Source organism: Ctenopharyngodon idella, chromosome 9 (assembly GCF_019924925.1).
Source record: "Ctenopharyngodon idella isolate HZGC_01 chromosome 9, HZGC01, whole genome shotgun sequence".
Taxonomy (NCBI): domain Eukaryota; kingdom Metazoa; phylum Chordata; class Actinopteri; order Cypriniformes; family Xenocyprididae; genus Ctenopharyngodon; species Ctenopharyngodon idella.
In genome coordinates, this window is record NC_067228.1 from 32,704,929 (window position 1) to 32,723,753 (window position 18,825).

At 38.5% G+C, this 18,825-nt stretch overlaps 1 protein-coding gene across 3 annotated transcripts; it reads right to left on the minus strand.

Moving 5' to 3' along the window:
* Positions 1–2,331: 2,331 nt before the first annotated feature.
* On the minus strand, positions 2,332–17,935 carry sp3a (sp3a transcription factor). 3 transcript variants are annotated; one of them, XM_051906262.1, is made up of 8 exons: positions 17,746–17,935; positions 17,419–17,492; positions 17,175–17,282; positions 14,000–15,001; positions 11,431–11,647; positions 9,249–9,339; positions 8,868–9,064; positions 2,332–5,759 (listed from the first exon to the last, which is right to left on the minus strand). In XM_051906262.1, the coding sequence occupies exons 1-8, from the start codon at positions 17,750–17,752 to the stop codon at positions 5,440–5,442; spliced, it is 2,016 nt and encodes a 671-aa protein (XP_051762222.1). In that variant the 5' UTR covers positions 17,753–17,935; the 3' UTR covers positions 2,332–5,439. The 3 variants fall into 3 exon arrangements, with proteins under 3 accessions (XP_051762222.1, XP_051762221.1, XP_051762223.1); XM_051906261.1 differs by having other exon boundaries at positions 9,249–9,438; XM_051906263.1 differs by lacking the exon at positions 17,175–17,282 and having other exon boundaries at positions 9,249–9,438; positions 17,746–17,925.
* Positions 17,936–18,825: the final 890 nt, after the last annotated feature.

Below are 18,825 nucleotides of genomic sequence, written 5' to 3' on the forward strand. Positions count from 1 at the left end.
CGGGTCAGAGGTCACTCTCCTGCCAAAATTCGATGTGTACGGTCGTCTGCCGAAAGCTAGTTATTATAGTTAATAAATATGGATATTTTTCTTACAAAAATGCATTGCTTCATTTCAGAAGGCCTTTATTAACCCACTGGAGCCGTATGGATTACTTTTATGACGGATGGATGCTTTTTTTTTTTTTTTTGCTTCAAAATCTCGCCCCCCATTCACTACCATTATAAAGCTTTGAGGAGCAAGGATATTTTTAAAAATATATCCGATTGTGTTTGTCTGAAAGAAGACATAGTCATATACACCTAGGATGTCTTGATGGTGAGTAAATCATTGGATAATTTTCATTTTTGGGTGAACTATCCCTTGAATGGGTAAAGCTACAGTAACATCTTCAGCTAGTCAGCTTGAGATCCTTTCCATCTAAACTGGTTATATCTCTTAAGCCTAGTAGTGAATGTTTTATGTGCAGTAGGATAACCATATTCATCCGCACAGTCATGGAAGGACCGAAGCACAACAAAAACAACGTTCTTCCACAAAATGCATGCAGTTTTGTTTAGTAAAAGTTACATAGTGTACCTTTAATTGAAAGAGTATGTGGAGTATTTGTGTTTTTAAAAATTCATTTCACACACAGCAAGGATATTTAAAGGGATAGTTCACCAAAAATGAAAATGCTGTCATCTTTTACTCACCTTCATGTCATTCCAAACCCATATTACTTTATTTTTGAGGAACATGTTATTGTGAAATGTTATTTTAAAGAATGTTGGTAACCATTGACTTACATTGCGTTTTTTGTCCATAAAATGAAAGTCAATTGGAACCAAAACTGTTTGGTTACCAACATTCTTCAGAATATCTTCTTTTATGTTCTGCAGGAGAAAAAAGAAAACGCATACAGGTTTGAAACGACATGACGGCGAGTAAATGATGACAGAATTATAATTTTTGGTTGAACTATCCTTTGAAGTGAACTGCAAAAAGGTGGGAAAAATATATAGGTCTATTTTATTTGGTCAAGCATCTAATATACATTTTTCTTTGTATATTAATATAAATTTGAACCTAAAACCTTGATGTAAAAATACAAAAAACAAATCAATTTCCACACAGCTGGATTTAGTATTCACATAAAAACAATATAAAACAGACTCTGATCATGAAAAATGATGTGGTTTTAATATATAAGCCCCTCTAAGAGGAAATTGCTTTAAGTGTATTTCTAAGTGAAAATGAAAAACGCATGAAGGGGAATTTTGTTCACACTTGAGCAAGTTCAAAAATAAAACAACATATTTCATATGCAATTTAAGAGGGTAAAGCTGTGGGTGGACGCTCTTCGTGCCAGCTCTTTTTATACATATTTAACACTGACTATGTCAGAGAAGCTTCTAAACGCATTTGAGGTGAGGAATATATCAACAGACTGAGAGGGCAGGAAGTGGTGGAGGTTCAGCTGGATGTCCAGCTCTGGTGCTGTTGCTGCAGTGACATCTACTGGACTTCATACACACAAAGGTTACACACACACACACACACCCAGGCAGTAGAAGTAGTGATGGGTTTTTAACATAACGGGGTCGAACATTTCAATCACAAAACTTGTGTCTAATACAAATAGTAAGAGATGGATTGAATTGCATAAATGCTTCTGCCTGTTCATTCTGATGTTTAGTTTTACATGTGAGTAAATGCAGGTGGTTGATGTCATACATGTGACACAGTTTTTATGACCTCATATCAATTTACAGACAAGGAACATTTGTATTAAAAAAGAAGGCCATTAATAATAGTGAAAATAGTAAATGTTGACTACATAAAGACATTACTGTTTAAATGTTTTTGAAAAGAAATTTATGCCTACCAAGGTTGCATTTATTTGATCAAAAATACAGTAATATTGCAAAATGTTATTACAAATTAAAATAATTTGAATTTTCAGCATTCCTCCAGTCTTCAGTGTCACATGATCCTTCAGAAATCATTCTAATATGATGCTCAAGAAACATTTCTTCTTATTTCGTATGTTGAAAACAACTTTGTGCTGCTTTGTATTTTTATGGAAACTACAATACATTTTCAGGATCCTTTGATGAATAAAGTAAAAGAACAGCATTTATTTGAACTAGAAATGTATCGTAACAATGTAATGTCTTTACTGTCACTTTTGATGAATTTAGTGCGTCCCTGCAGAATAAAAATAATTATTTTTTTATAAATTATTTTTTTGTGATTTAAAAAAAAAAAAAAAAAAAAAAAAAGTACTGTATGTAAGTACTGTATGTGCATCAGTGTTCTGTGAGAATAAGACAACTGACAAGCCCAGGATTATGTTTAGTCATTTTAGTGTGAAATAAACAGCTGCCCTCAAAAGTGGGCATTGTACAATAGTCCGAAGCTTTCTTGGAAAAACGACCAAATAAAAAATAAAATAAAAGTGACATGTTAAGATGCTATTTATAATGAACAAAATCAAATTAGACTTCACAAACTAAAAGACTAAAATAATGCAATTCTGGATCACTGTGACAGAAGAACAACCCTTATCAACTCAGAAAACAAAATAGTGTTTCATTCTGGACCTTTCCAAACTGTTCATAACAAACTTGGCTACGGGAGGGTATAAAATCCCCAACACAAAAATTGGCAATGGTACTCAGAATCGGCAGATAAAGAGACAATCATGATTAGTTGAAGGAATAAAAACATAAACCGAGAATAATTGTACAGTACCACGTGAAAACAAAGCCATACTTGTACATGGACCGACTGCAAATGAGTGCGTCCTGACTGATGACCTGCTGTGTATGAAAAAAACAAAAAAACTCCTACAAAATGTTCATTATCAAAGTCTTACGAGGACAATCCCTCCCTTTGAATAAAGGCGTCTGAGACTCACGGCTACGGTAAGCAAATGGAGGAGAAGGAGCTCAAAACCTACGTGGATAATCACCGTGAACAGAAATTGTCCCGCAAAGCTTTTGGTTGTTTAACATTGGCTAACACGTCCCTATAGGCTGTGATTTTGACACAGCACTGCTAGAGCGACACCAGAGACCGTGAGCGGCTCTTTTGGTCCTGAAACACAGTTGTACATATTAATGCTGCAAACCATCAGACATAAACGAACATTTTTTGTCTCTATTTTATCAAAGAGTGCGAATTCATTTTGGCAAACTACAAACTGATTCATTTCATACAAATGATTCTTGATGCTGATTACAGTCCAGTCCTTTAAAAAAGTAAAGCCGAAGGGAGTTTTTCCTTAGAAAAGCACCACAAATCCAGATTACAATGTATATAAATATCTTTTTGCTCAAAAAAGACTTCATTCACAACAAATTCATATTGAAAGATCTGATCAACTCCAAGAGGTTTGAGAATTATGGTACATAAAATGCTTTTAATTACATGATTGTTTCATATTTGCCCCATTTGTTGGGCCTGGGTTTACCTACACAAAATAAAATCACATAAAAGAAAACAAATGCATTTTCATGAGGAGCATCAGACACATTTAAAGACACTATTGGACACCTTCATGACTCCCAACAGCAAAATGGCAGGCTTCTTTCTAAAGTTCTCTGTTATACATCTTCCTCCTTGTATGGAGAACTTACACCACGAATATCACTTACGACCTAGAATTACAATGAAAGAAAGAGCTCGCCCGCAAATGGAAATTCTGCCATTACTTACTCCCCCACTTCCTGAAAAGCAGTTCAAACCTACGACGCCGCATTCCCAATCTTCTGGAACTTTGTGTGAGGAACAGATTTGCAACTTCCCATCCACCCAAAGCTCACGACCACATTCAAAAATGCAGAGTCAACGTCACTGACATCAGGTTCTCATATATAGTCACTTAACGTTACAGGGCAAACGGTAAACAAGCTGTGGCAGATGGGATTTTCACTGAACAACAACTTAACTTTTGGTCCATTTCTCACACAATATGATTTCAGATTATTTTGAATAAAGTGCTTGAGTCATAAACTGGCTGTTTTTATGGAGAATTTATCCCTTCTGGAGATTAAAGGGTTGGTTTACCCAAAAATTAAATTTCTGTCATTAATTACTCACCCTTATGTTGTTCTACACCCGTAAGACCTTCGTTCATCTTCAGAACACAAATTAAGATATTTTTGAACCACACATAGGCAGCAACGTCATTGCACCTTTCGAGGCTCACAAAGGTACTAAAGACATCGTTAAAATAGTCCATGTGACTACAGTGGTTCAACCTTAAAGTTATGAAGCGATGGGAATACTTTCTGTGTGCAAAAACAAAAATAACTTTATTCAACAATTTATTCTCTTCCATGTCATTCTCCTACGCTGTTCACGTTGTAAACAGTGCAGCGCTTCCAGGTTCTACGTCATCTACTCACTATTGGCTGACGCTGTTCACGTGAGCAGCACGACACATGCATGTGATGCTGACGCAGGAGCCGGCCAATAATGAGTCGGCATTCTGACATAGAACCTGGAAGCGCTGAACGTAAACAGCGTAAGAGACTGACACAGAAGAGAAGATATTGTTGAATAAAGTCGTTATTTTTGTTTTTGCGCACAAAAAGTATTCTCGTCGCTTCATAACATTAAGGTTGAACCACTGCAGTCACATGGACTATTTTAATGATGTCTTTAGTACCTTTCTGGGCCTTAAAAGTGTTGATTATATTGCTGTCTATGATGGAGTCACATACCTCTCGGCTTTCATCAAAAATATCTTAATGTGTGTTGTGAAGATGAATGAAGGTCTTACGGGTGTGGAACGACATAAGGGGGAGTAATTAATGACAGAATTTCATTTTTCATTTTCTAACCCTTTAACTGTTGTTGTGTGTAAAGATTCTTCAAAAACAGTTCTTTCCCAGAGAAAGCAAACATGTTTGGAATGACATAATGGAGGGGGAAGAAATAATGTGAGAATTTTCACTTTTGGCTAAACGGTTCCTTTAACATCAGCCACCCGTTTGTCACCAGCGCTGCATTCTTTATACAACACGATTATACCCATTCCAACAAGTACACACTGAAACAGATGCTTGACACCCATGAACAACTCGGCCTTTGTACACGACAGCTTATAATACAATATAAGGCATTTCAGTGTTGTATGTGAAAACAAGAAATAATGCTTCCCCCATAAAAAGATGAACAAATCCCCCAATAATTCTATATTTGTAAAATATATATATATGTGTGTGTGTATATATGCATTCACGTAAATGTACATATTTACGTAAAGGAGGGTAAATATGTAAAGGTATAAAAGCAAGGTATATGCGCGAGCGTGGAATCGACGTAGTCAAAATGAAGTCTGAGGTTGCGGGAGAAGAGGACGTGATGTCGTACAGGAAGAGGCGGAACCTTGGCAGAACGTTCTTCCTGTAAGACTCTTCACGGGTCGTCTCCGCAGCCATCACATGGTCACTCGGCCACGTCCCCGGCGGACACGGAGACTAACTGCAGAGGGATCTCGGCTGTGGTCAGCTGGTCCTGTGAGCTAGAGGTGTTGACAGTCGCGTTGACGGTGGCGAGGCCCTGCATGGTGCCGGGCTGGATGTTGGTGAGGATAAGTGTGGTCCCGCCCGCCGTGATGATGCTGTCCGAGGACATGGCCCCGCCCACGCTTGCCACCACGGCTCCGCCGCCTCCCTTCTTGTTCTGATGCGTCTTTATGTGCTTGGCCAGGTGATCGCTGCGCATGAATCTCTTCGAACACTCTGAACACACAAACTTCTTCTCTCCTGATAATGGTGAAACAATGAATGATACAGAAATGAGAAAAAGAACAGAAAAAAGCGGTTAAAAAACCTAGTGAGCTCCCTACATGAAGCCTGCTTAAAAAGCTCATTTAAAATACTCATTTATCTTTATAAAAAAAAATAAAATAAAATAAAAAAAAAGCCTTGTTTAGCCCAAATCTAAGGCAGCATTTTCTAGCTACACTACCATTCAAACATTTGGGGTCGGTATGATTTTTTATGTTTTTGAAAGAAGTCTCTTATTCTCAGCAAGGCTGCATGTATTTGATCAAAAATATAGTAAAAACAGTAATATTGTTAAACATTCATCAAAATGTAACTTATTCCTGTGATCAAAGCTGAATTTTCAGCATCATTACTCCAGTCTTCAGTGTCACATGATCCTCCAGAAATCATTCTAACATTAGAATTTGAAGTAGGATTTTTGTAACAAAGTCTGTCACTTTTTATCAATTTAATGCAAATAAAACTTAAATTCTTTGGTCATATTGTATTGTCATATAATAAGAAAGTTAAATATTATTAAAAAAAATTAAAAAAAAAACATTCGTTTTTTATTTCTACACAAAGATGCGTCATATAGCCTACCGCTCTGCTCTTTGGGAGGGATGTGGGACACGAGCAGGAAAGAGACCATTTCGCTTTAATAATATCTTCATGTTATCTCCTGATGTTATAAGGAACTGACACTTGTTGTAAAAGGTCTAAAGTGTTTATCTTCACACATTCAGGCTATATTTGATTTTGCGCTGCCAGAGGAAGCGAAAGTAAAAATCACCAGCGTGTGTGAAAAGCGCTATACAAATAAACTTGACGCGCCTTATGAAGTCTAACAACAAGCACAAACTGTGTTAAATAGAAACTGACGTGCAAGCAAAAAGGTTTCTGTCCTAAGGTGTTTTTTCTACTTTACCACAGTAAAGAATGCGAATAGCCTATAATAGGCCTAAAAGCGAACGAAAGGAAGAAACGCCCCTGCGTGAGTGAAGATTTGGGAAAAGTTTCCATGTTCAGTGGAATAACTAATGAAATATTGTTAAATTCTCTGCTAATCGGGTGACCAGATCGTGATTCGCAAAACACAATACAAAGCTTAAATTTATGGACTCACCTACCTCTCTCATTCGGCATGAACCAAAATGTTTCCATGGCTACGATGTCACATTTAATTGCTAACCTATTATTTCTTTTTTTATAAACAAAGCTTTGTGCTTCACTCTTGTCATATTCAAGTAAATACTGGCACAGTCCTATCAGTGGGTACCGAATATACCCGGATTCTCGGTACTACCGGTACTACAGAAATGCTGGTATCATCACATTTTCAAAATTTCAGTACCGACTTGGTACCGAAGTACCGGTACTTTTGACAACACTATTAGGTACAATGTACTTCTTGTGTTGATGTTGTATTGTGAAACATTTGTGCTGTTATTGAGGTGGATACGGGTAAGGCTCGGACAGGTTTGGTAGTATAGGTTGGTTTAAGGGTGAGTTAAGGGGTAAGAGAAGGTCAACAGTGTCATTATAGATGTAGTTAATTAATCACAGCTGTAATTACATGAAGGTATTTTTTTAAATATAAGTAAATGTAAAAACATGTATGTACACAGTAAGTGCACTGTATCAAATGATACATTTAAAAGTTACTACATAGTAGTTAAAGACACTTAATATAAAGGGGAATCAATTCTTTGCAAAAAAAAAAAAACAGGTACTGAGTAGGGTTGTCAAAAGTACCAACTTCGGTACCAAGTTGGTACTGAAATTTGGAAAACATGACGATACCAGCATTTGCCTCTCTTTTGAGTGCTGTTGAGTGGATTCTTAAACACCTCTGATTGGCCACTGGGTTCATGCACTCAACAGACATGTCTGTGATTGGCTACAATGATCAACGCTTCAAAAACATGTTGTAAATAGACATCTTTGATGCTCTTCACCGAGCGCTTACACACGGGAGAGTTTGAAAGCAGGCGTCTATCAGTGGAATTTTTTTAATTTATAAAATTTCAGTACTGACTTGGTTCCGAAGACAGTACTTTTAACAACCCTAGTACTGACCCTATACTTTGAACAGTAGTGTATGCGTGTTGACAGCACCCAACTACGAATTAGAAGCTGCTCAAAATCCTGCTCCATCGTATGTTAATATATGTACTGACATCACCCTAGGCTGGAATATACATTTATAGACATTTTTCAGCAATGAATATGATTGTTTTTTTACTTAAAGTTTTAAGTTTTATTTTTTTTTTTTTTAACAGGTGATGTTGGAAGAAAGTTGGAAAAAAAATTAGAATACTGAAAAGCATCAATTAAAATGTGTTATAACATGATTTATAAACAATGACACCAAAATTTTAGATTGTCCTTTGTTGTTTGGTTTACATTAAAAATGCAGATAGTAGCAGGATTATTAGGATGCTGTCACTTTAAGACCGAATGCACACACGGATCATGAGCTTTGTGTTTGCGTTCACTTAAGACATAACTGACATTAATAGGATACTCGCTGAGACAGGCGTTTTTTGACATAATTTTAAGTGAATGTGTCCATTGAAGCACAGGAAGGCATGAAAGAGAGCTCAAGTTGGATATTAAACTTCCAACACAGCGCGTGAGTAACAAATTCCCTTTTGCGTGTTCCAGCGCTTGAATATTTACATTGGAAAGGCTGAAACTTTTGTGATGATGAAGCACTGTACCGTCAACTGTACAGAGAGTAGTTCATGTTTCTTCACGTTTATGTTATCACAACATTGCATTGTTAGAATTAAAAAAATTGTTACTGGCCAATTGGTGAATGACACAGTTTCATATACTCGCCAATGTCGATTTTTCTCTCATTTGGTGCTTTAATTTTAGGCCCTGTATATATATATATATATATGTTTGCCATATACTTTCAGCTGCATCCAACTCAGTTCCAAATCAGTCACTAACGAGACTCTATACTGGTCAGGATGTTGCTTAGACAGTAGCTGCCTATGTAAGCAAGGCACCTCACTAGGTTTTGTAAACAGAGGTAGTCACAGAGGCAGTGAGAAACTTGTGTGTGTGTGAGAGAAAGAGAGAGAGGAAGAGTACCAGTGTGTGTTCTCCTATGTCGCTGTAATTCATCACTGCGCGTGAACCTCTTCCCACAAAACATCCAGGTGCAGACAAAGGGTCTCTCTCCCGAGTGCCAGCGCAGGTGAGCTCGCAAGTGAGACGTCTTCCCGTAAACCTTCCCGCAGCCAGCTATATGGCACACATGCTGTTTCTTCTTGCCCATGTTAGATCCCCTACAACATATAATTAGAAATGTACAGTCAGAATGGAAATATATTACTCACATCCAGTAATGAAGGCATGTAGTCAAACACACACCATAGGGTGTCTGTATTACACATGAATATAAATTTCACTGTGTCTCAAAACAAAATAAGCTGCTAAAGGAAATGTGTTCTCTCAGCAGTTTGATCTCACCTCCCACCTCCCTCTTTGCAGTTGGGGCAGGTGCATGCGACCCTGCGCAGACGTTTGCCCTCCTGGCTCAATCCCTCCATCTCCTCCTCCACTAAACGAACACGAAGGTGAGAGAGGTCATTGGCATTCAGCGTAGAGCTACTGTCCAGAGGCCACTCCTCCGAATCAGGCTCCTCCTTAATCTGAATATCTATAGAGTATAGTATGATCAGCGTTACACTAACAGCACTGCATATTTACCTGCTAAACACATCTTCCCTCTGTAATGTCATTCTTTATCTTGCCTGCTTTATCTTGTTTACTCTATAGGGCCCTAAGATTTACACGAAAACACTACAGAATCACAGAATCCACTCATAAAAATGGAATTTACAGTGTGACGTGGAATGTCACGGAATTTGGCAAGCATTTGAAGAATAAAAAAAAAAAAAAAAAAAAAAAAAAAAAATAGCAATATGGACAAGTGTGAATATTAAACAAACATGAAATTTAAACAAAGTCTGGTTGTTCTGTGCGTTTCTGTGTGAATGAGCACCGCATATTTGGTCTACTACACATGCTAAAGCACACATGGCGCTCAATGCGTTTGCAGCATCTGCAGACTCACTATAGCCTCGTTTCCACCGAAATTACCCGTAACAATTTGTCAGAGGAACTTTTTTCCCCAGGAACTGCTTTCCCCCCCAGACCTGTTTCTGTCTGCGTTTCCACTGCAGTCTAAAGCATCGTGAAGATTAGTCCAGTGACGTAGGACTGCGCGCAACATTTCGTCCTCTGCATATAAGCTTAATAAAGCCTGAACTTCGTTGTCGGTCCATCTGTCATAATTTTTAAACTCCATTGATTTGAATAGCAAACAACTCATACTGCATGCACCACAACAGACTTTTAAAATTGGTGGTTGAAATAAAATGCTGCGTGGAGTCAACCAATGAAAATGCTGCATGAACTAAACCAATCAACATGTTCAGCACCCAAGTCCCACCCCCCCTAAAGTTCCTGAACTTTGAAAAAGGACTACCCCGTGAGCAGGGACTTTCTGAGGGGGAAATTTATACCCGGAATCTCATTTAGACACTGGTTCCTGCGGTCGAAATACGCCGAGTATCAACCCAAAGTCCCTAGTTCCTGGGGAAAGTTCCTGCGGTGGAAACGCGGCTTATATGAGGACACGCTATATGAATTTTATGAGCATTTTACCATTTTATTTGATAAAACTATTGTTAGATGCACATAGAAACTCACTTCAACCCATCAAAATAAAACTTCCATTTAACTTGAAGAAATCATGACAGAAATATATTACTATTGTACATTAAAATGTACTTCATAAAGTCATAATAATAATAATAGAGTTTAAACCATTTAATACCACAAAATATCAAACCATTTTAATTTAATCAGTAAACCTCTGTTGTGCAGCATATTGTTTGCCATGAAATGAAAGGCATTTTTTTTATTTTATTCGATTACACTTTAAAATATTTCATTTAAAACAGACGACACAGATTTTCTGAAACAAAATAAATAAAATGTTTCATAGGACACTATTATTGGTAATATTTTAATGCATTATTAAATTGTTTCATTAAATTTATTTAATAATTTAATTTGATTAATTTCACAAATCTTAATCAAAGGACATTAAAACAGAATCCAGACTAATTAAATTAGAAAACAAAGAATTTAGAAAAGAATGAAACAGATTTCATAGGGCCCTGCATTTATCTACCATGTTTTTTTCCCTAAGTCAGTGGATCTCAACCCTGGTCCTGGAGGAACCCCAGGACCACACCTTTTTGATGTCTCCCTAATCAAACACACTTGATTCAACTCATCAGCTTATTAGTAAAGACTCCAAGACAGGGGTGTCCAATCCTGCTCCTGGAGGTCCACTGTCCTGGAAAGTTGAGCTCCAACCCCAATTAAACACACCTGAACCAGCTAATCAAGGTCTTACTAGGCATGCTAGAAACTTCCAGTGTTGAGGCAAGCTGGAGGTAAACTCTGCAGGACAGTGGCTCTCCAGGACCGAGTTTGGACACCCCTGCTCCAAGATCTCAAATAAGTGTGTCAGAAAAGAGAGACATCAAAAATGAGCAGTGTAATCTGGGACCAGGATTGAGTAAAAGGCTTACTACAGACATTTTCATCACCCTTCCTGAAGCACCAGCTGCTGTACCTCCAGTGCTGTCTGTGTCCTCGGACTGCTGGAACTGAATGCCTGCCTGGCCCACAGTGTTAACCGTCACCGACTGCAGGTTAGGCATCTGTCCTGAGGTCAGGCTGACTGGTGTACCGCCCTGACCCAGAGACAGTGTTTGCACCGGGGCAAGAGTGATCTGCTGAGTTGGAGCTGTCTGGAGCTGAAGGTTCTGGAGGTTCTGAACTCCTTGCACCTGCAGGGACAGATTGGAACAGGAGAACAGAGTGGTGGAATGTTTGTATAATTATAAATAAATATAATTATAAAAATAAAATAAAAATTATAAAAACTATTTTTGCTAACATTTTTAAACAGCAGAATATGGTAAAGGTAAAAGGTAACGCACAAAAAATAAAAATTCTGTCATTATTTACTCATCCTCATGTTGTTCCAACCTAGGGATTCTAACGATAAATGGACGATCGATTAATTGTTGATAATTTAATCGATAAAACATATCGATGGTCGATAGTTCTGGTGGTGCGTGCGGCTCATGTGCAAAACAGACACACAAGAAAAAAAAAATGAAGCGAGCATGCCGTAGTGTCCTAAGTGTGTTAATGTCTTCACGCCATGCAATGGATTAAGAAGGCTAGCCGTTTATTTTGAAACTTAATTAACCAAGGGTCCAAAAAACCCTCAAAACAAGTGATTTTACCGAACATAAGAACTACTTGTGTAAACGCCACAACAAAAGTACATAGAATGAACAAGTAATAAGATCTTGGTTGATAAGTGATGATCTTCCAGCACTGTTTCAGCTCCTATTCTGTGGTGCATGGTACATCAAGACCTATCAATCTGAGTGATCAAACCAATCCAAACACACTCCAGCTGTAAAACAGTGTCCGATTGGTCTCTACACATCGTCTCTACCCACTATACCCAAGATCCAGTTTCAATTGGTTGAACTTTCAAATGACATTTGAAAACAGTGCGTCATGATTGTGATCAGATCCCGGATGTCCTATATCTTTAGCCAAGCAGCATGTCATGTCACTCCAAGATCTATGCATTGTTGTCTTATGTTGTGTTTGGTCTTGTTCAAGACAACCTGCTCTCAATAGATATGTGATCTACTATGGTTTACTAATGTTTTGCAAAGTTACAAACCAAAACGTGGCGCAAAAACATGTGTATACTGTTTACACGTGCATCAACCGATTTTTTTCATACAAATACTTTGTTAATAGTTTGGTCTGTAACTAAAACAAATATGCTTGTTGTATTCTGCTAGTTGAGACCTTTCAAATGATACATGACAAGTCTATCTGTTATGTATGATGATTTTACAGATCACATTTTCATGTAAAGTAGTTATTTTTTCACGCTATGAAAACAGAGTATTTCTAACTTCCAATGTCAGCAAATTTAAAAGCACTTGTTAAGTGATGGTCATATTCTTCAGAAGATGGATTAAACCGCTCAATTCATATGGATTCGTTTTACAACACCTTCATGATCTTAATTTTGGTTTTGAAGGTGAACCAAAGTCTTATGTGGTTGGAATGACATGAGGACAAATGATGACAATTTTCATTTTTGGGCGAACTATCCCTTTAAGCACTCAGTGTTATGAGCCAATTTAAAAATAGTTATTTAAAAGAGCCCGTCTGCATTCCTACATTCAGTCACATTGTAAGTCACGGTGGTACAACCGAAAACCAGCAGTAACCAATCTCAAAAAGACTTTTTACTGCATTTCAAAATCAGTAACATTAATCATGATCAAGACTGATCAGTTTTCATTATAAATCATTGCCTATTTGTGATTGGGTGGTGGTTGCCGGTCAAACAGTATGTTTGTTGTCGAGTGCAGGGCCACTGATGAATACTGGTGCAGGAGTCACTGTTTTATTACTGGACAATCGTTACAGAAGCAGTGAATTAAAAAAAAAAAAAAAAAAAAAGGTTCTTAATTCCCAACCCTAAAATTGTAATTGTAATTTAAACAAATCTGTCACACATGATTTATAACCAAAGGATTGATTTTCTTTTACTAGTTTATAAAACACTGCATAATCCGGAACCTTATTACATTTCCAACTGTCTGTTGAGACAAATCGTAGTTTAAGATCCTCTAGTGCTGGTCTTTTGGCACATTATACAGTAAATCATAAGCAATCTGGATCCGGTGGTACTTCTTTTAGCCACTATGCTCCAAAAATTTGGAATTGTCTACCAAATGAAGTAAAAGAGGCTACTAGCATTCATATTTTTAAAAGGCAGGTTAAGGCATATCTTTTTTTAAAGTTGCTTATGAGTTTAACAATATTGTGTGAAGTTGTGTGTAAGTTTATGTTTTTATTTTATTTCCTGATCCTCTTATAGTTGTTTTTGAGTATTTATATATTGATTTTGGGGTGAAACTGTATTGCCAATTTCTTTATTTTACATTGTGAACCTTTTATAGTATGTTTTCGAATATTTTTATATTGATATTGTGTGAAATTGTCTTTCCCAATATTTGTTTTTATGCTTGTGAGTTGCATTCCATGTATGAAAAGTGCTTTATAATTAAATGTTTATTATTATAGCTACATACCTGGAAGGTCTGCCACTGTATCTGTCCCGACGGTGTGACGGTTTGGGCCTGGATGAGGAATGTTCCTGGGTTGATGAGCTGGATGTTCTGCAGAGACTGCTGGGCCTGTGCAGACACCTGACCCTCACCGGTCTGCATGGGCAGCTGCTGTAACTGGATGACCTGCTGTCCTCCCGACACCTGCACCGTGCCCTGACTGAGGTAGCCCGACCCGTCTCCCTGCTCTCCCGCCACAGGCTGCGTCAACACTCCCGTGCCGTCTATCGTGCTGGCCTGCTGCTGTGAGGACGAGGAGGATGCTGAAGATGTGGTAGGCACAAACATGTCTGCATTAGAGTTGAGCGTCTGCTGCTGTTCCCCTGCTTTCTCCGAGCCTTCAGAGTTCTCCACGCTCTGATTGGTCATGATCAGCTGTCCGTCAGCCGTGACGCCGGTGGCTATTGGCTGGGCCCCCGAGAGCCCGAGAGAGTCCAGATCCACGCTGTTTATGGGCACAAAGGTAATGTTACCAGGCAAACCCAGAGGCACGTTAGTGACCACCTGACCCTGACTGCTGAAGGCGGAGCTTCCCAGAGACATCTGGTGCACTTGGCCAGACTGGGTCATGAGGTGCTGACTGTTGCGGATAACGTCGGCTGCCGTCGTCCCCGTGACGCTGATGGTCTGGGTGCCGTCTGGGAGAATCTGGATCTGCCCTGCGGCGTCCTGCGCCATTGAGGCTCCCTCGACGGCAGAGGCAGAGAAACCCAGCTGCCCGTCGGCCGTCTGCACCTGAGGGATGACTTGGTATTGGATGTTAGGCACTGCGCCGGCAGACGTGTCGGTCCCTGACGTGAGTAAGATGGGCTGGCTCTGGAGACCCTGGAGGCTCTGGAGAGGAAGAACATACTGTCCGTTGGATGTGACGATACCCGTGCCAGGGAGATGCAGGACGCCCGAGTCGTCCTTTACCGCCTCCCACCTTTCAGACGACCCTGTTAACTGCACTGAGAGGTCTGCATTCTGGGGAGGGAAACAAAATAGTTTCACACAAGAAAAAAATATTCAAAGTGATGCCACAACATTGCACGTACACAGTAAAATATCTTGCTGTTACTATGTTGACTGACGCAAAACATGGACAAACCCATCCTATGTGAGAGAATTGTTTGGTCTGAAACACTGAAAGGCATCATGTGACTCTCAAAAGAATCCAATTCTCCACTAATATAGCAATAATTAACTAAATCGCAAGAAATTCAATGAAATGGGGAAAAGGCTCAGCGAGTTTCAAATACGATAAAATGGAGTGGAATTTGGGAATTTGGATTTATTATGGATGTTTTTCATCACTGGATTAAGTCTCTTGTCAATGGAAAACAACATTTGGTTGTGCTTAGTGTTGTCAAGTTGGTAAGTTGGTACCGAATTTTTTAAAAATGTGACGATTTGAGCGCTGTTGGGTGGATTCGTAAACACCTCTGTTTGGCCATTGTGTTCACGTGCTCAACATACATGTCTGTGATTGGCTACAATGATCAACACTTGAGCGTTTGAAAGCACATGGAAGTGTTTAAATTGGAAAGTGTTTTGAAAGCAGAAGTCTATCAGCAGAGTTGCTTTCAAACACTTCCGTGTGTATCTGTGTAAGCGCTTGGTGAAGAGCATCAATGATGACTATTTACAACATGTTTTTGAAGCGTTGATCACTGTAGCCAATCACAGACATATATGTTGAGCGTGTGAACACAATGGCCAATCAGAGGTTAACAAATCCACTCAACAGCGCTCAAAGCGTCACATTTTTAAAATTCCAGTACTGACTTGGTATCGAAGTCGGTACTTTTGACAAACACTATTGTACTAATATGTGCATTTGTGTACTAGCTTGAACATTTTCACTGCACTTTCACTTCATGTGTATTGTCTCATGATTAATTGTTTGTTTGTATATTCTCACTTCTCTAAGTCACCAGACATTTATTGGTCCCAGTCCACTCATTGGCCACCTGATGCACACACAAAAAATGACATCAGCAGGCTTAAAATTTAAATGTTTGCACTCTACAGAAAGATGAACTAATCAAAACTATGTCAACTAATCTTATCTATGAACTAATCTTATCTAAGTCAAAGTTCTGTTTTGTTTGTAAAATAATACTTATTACTACTACTTATTACTTCTGGAGGGACAAACATAAATGCTACAAAAATACCCAATAATTTCTTCCGTTTTTCTGTACAACTCTGAAACTGCCATTAATATCAAGGTACATGCTATATTTAACTTAAAGTGAAAATTGGTCTAAAGAAAGAGTTTACAGATTTTTTTTGTCACTAGGATTTTATTTACCAAGCCTGCATTTGTTTGATCAGAAATACAGTAAAGCTGTAATATTGTGAAATATTATTACAATTTAGTGTTACAGTCTTCAGTGTCACATGATCCTTCAGAAATCATTCTAATATGATGATTTGATGATCAAGAAACATTTCTGATTATTATCAATGTTGAAAACAGTTGTGCTGCTTAACACATTTTTGGAAACAGCTTAAAATATATATTTTTTTTCCCCCACAAGTCTTTAATAAATAGAAAGTTCAAAAGAACAACATTTATTCGAAAAAGAACTATAACAATGTAAAAGGTCATAGCAGTATTTGTCGTCGCTTTTGATTATTTGCAATTACAATCCATCCTTGCTGATATATATATATATATATATATATATATATATATATATATATTCATTTTTTACATATATTTTTTTCCTCTCTTCATGTTGTGACAGCTGAATGATCGATAGCATTCCAACTGAGTGAAAAGACATTTTTGCTTTCTGGGAAAATTAAAGGGACACGGCCCATTAATTTGACTTTTTTCCATGTTGGTCTGTTATAAACAAATAAGCAAGTAAAACAAACTATGATTGGTCCGTTTGGTCTGTGAATAGTTGTGAATATGATTGGTCTTCCTGTGGATAGTTCCTGGTAAAAACGAGACGCACTGTGAACCACACTATAATTTATTCAGTCTAAACTAAGAAGCAGCTCAACTAGATCAGTGCTTCTCTATATCCTTAGCTTTAAGTTTGGGGAGTAAACACGCACTCATTTCAAAGTAAACAAGCCCTAGCTCACACTCAAACCACGGTAAGGTCGAATAAAGGTGATACATCTGTAGTTTTAGACTTACCACCCCAGCAGCATTATTCGAGTTTGCCCCGTTCTCTGCTCCGGGGGCGGGCGAACCGAGGCCGGTGCAAGTGGCGGCGAGCAGGGCGAGCGGCGAGGGCTGTCCGTCCTGACGATGGGCGGGTTTAATACATGAAAGGGGGTGGCCACACAGGAAGTACCAGTGTTTTAACAGAACAAAGTGAAAACTTCACTAAAGCACATGCATTAGAGAATAAGAGAAGAGAGGATTTGATCTGATTTACCTGATCCGCGCCGCCGCCGTCCTGAACGCTGCTGCTGTCCGCCATGACTCCCGCTTTCACTGGCCCTTCAGGCGCTTAAACACACAACAATACAAAACAGCTATTAGAGCCCGTCTACACTGCGCGCCTGCTGCATAGACGGCTTCATCGCGTATAATAGAAGCGTTTTGTTGTTTTATGGATCACTTGAGCTCTGTATTTATTTCCTCCGCGGATCTTAAACTCTCTCAGATTCACCCGCCTGCTAACGTTAGCCTAGCTTAGCATAAACATAGCCTGCACAAAGATTCAAAGCTACCATTCTCACGCTCTTCAAATCCTACATACCGGTCATTACGTGAGTTCTTTAAAGAAGACTGATGTCTGCGTTTAATTACACTCCGAGCATGATTATTTTAATCGGTGCCTGCGCTCGCTTTAGTCCAGTTTGTTTTTTTCCTAATTTGATTGACGGCGGGGCTTCCACTTCGCCAACTGCGTCACCAACAGGAAGTCCCGCCCTTCGTCTCTCATCTCATTGGAGGTTAGGTTGGAGAACTCGCCTTTTGATTGGATGGACGGGATATCTGTCACTTTGACCGGGTTGCTTCCTATGTTTCGTTGTCCTGTAACTCAAGTTTTGTCCGTGAAGATGAACAGTTTCCGTCAGTATGGTGAACGACAGGGTTTTTTTGTTATTGTTTTTGAGGCGTTTACCTAATTGTTTGTCTTTTTACGTTATTATTACGAAAGCCTTGTTTTTTCCTTCACATATTTTGCAAGAATAAGTCTCTTTGCCCGCCAGTTTTTATTCAAACAAGCAGGGAAACTGATGATACATCATTTTTTTTCATGGTCTTATAATCAGCAATTAAGAGGTTTATGGTTTCATGTAAGAGGCCACTTGAGCTCTGTCAAGTGTTTCTCAAGTAACAGGAGTGATTAATGATAATCAGTCATTTCTGCAGCTCAGCCTGAATGCAGAAGGGAGCAGCATCTTTCACAAAGATGTGTCATAGAATGAGCCAAACTGATGCATGTATACTTTAGATAAAAGTTCAAGTTTACCCTTTTAGAAATCTTCCCAGAGCACAGAGAGTAGACATGAACATGAAAAACCTCTCACATACTCCATATCACAAGGAGAAACAACACAAATATAATACAAGGTCCTAAAAGAGAATGCACTCACATACAAACATAGACATGTTGATATACAATAATAATGAAGAAATCACATCAAATCATTTAACCATGAAAGAGTTTTAGGGGATTTTCTAGTGCAACATAATATGTCAATTGTGAATGTGTATAAGTCAAACAGAGATGGTAACATCTCTGGCTTATATAGGCTAATAGCAATTTACAACTGTATCCAAGATTGATATGAAACGTGCCATCCGATGGCAAATGTCCTTGGTCATGGTC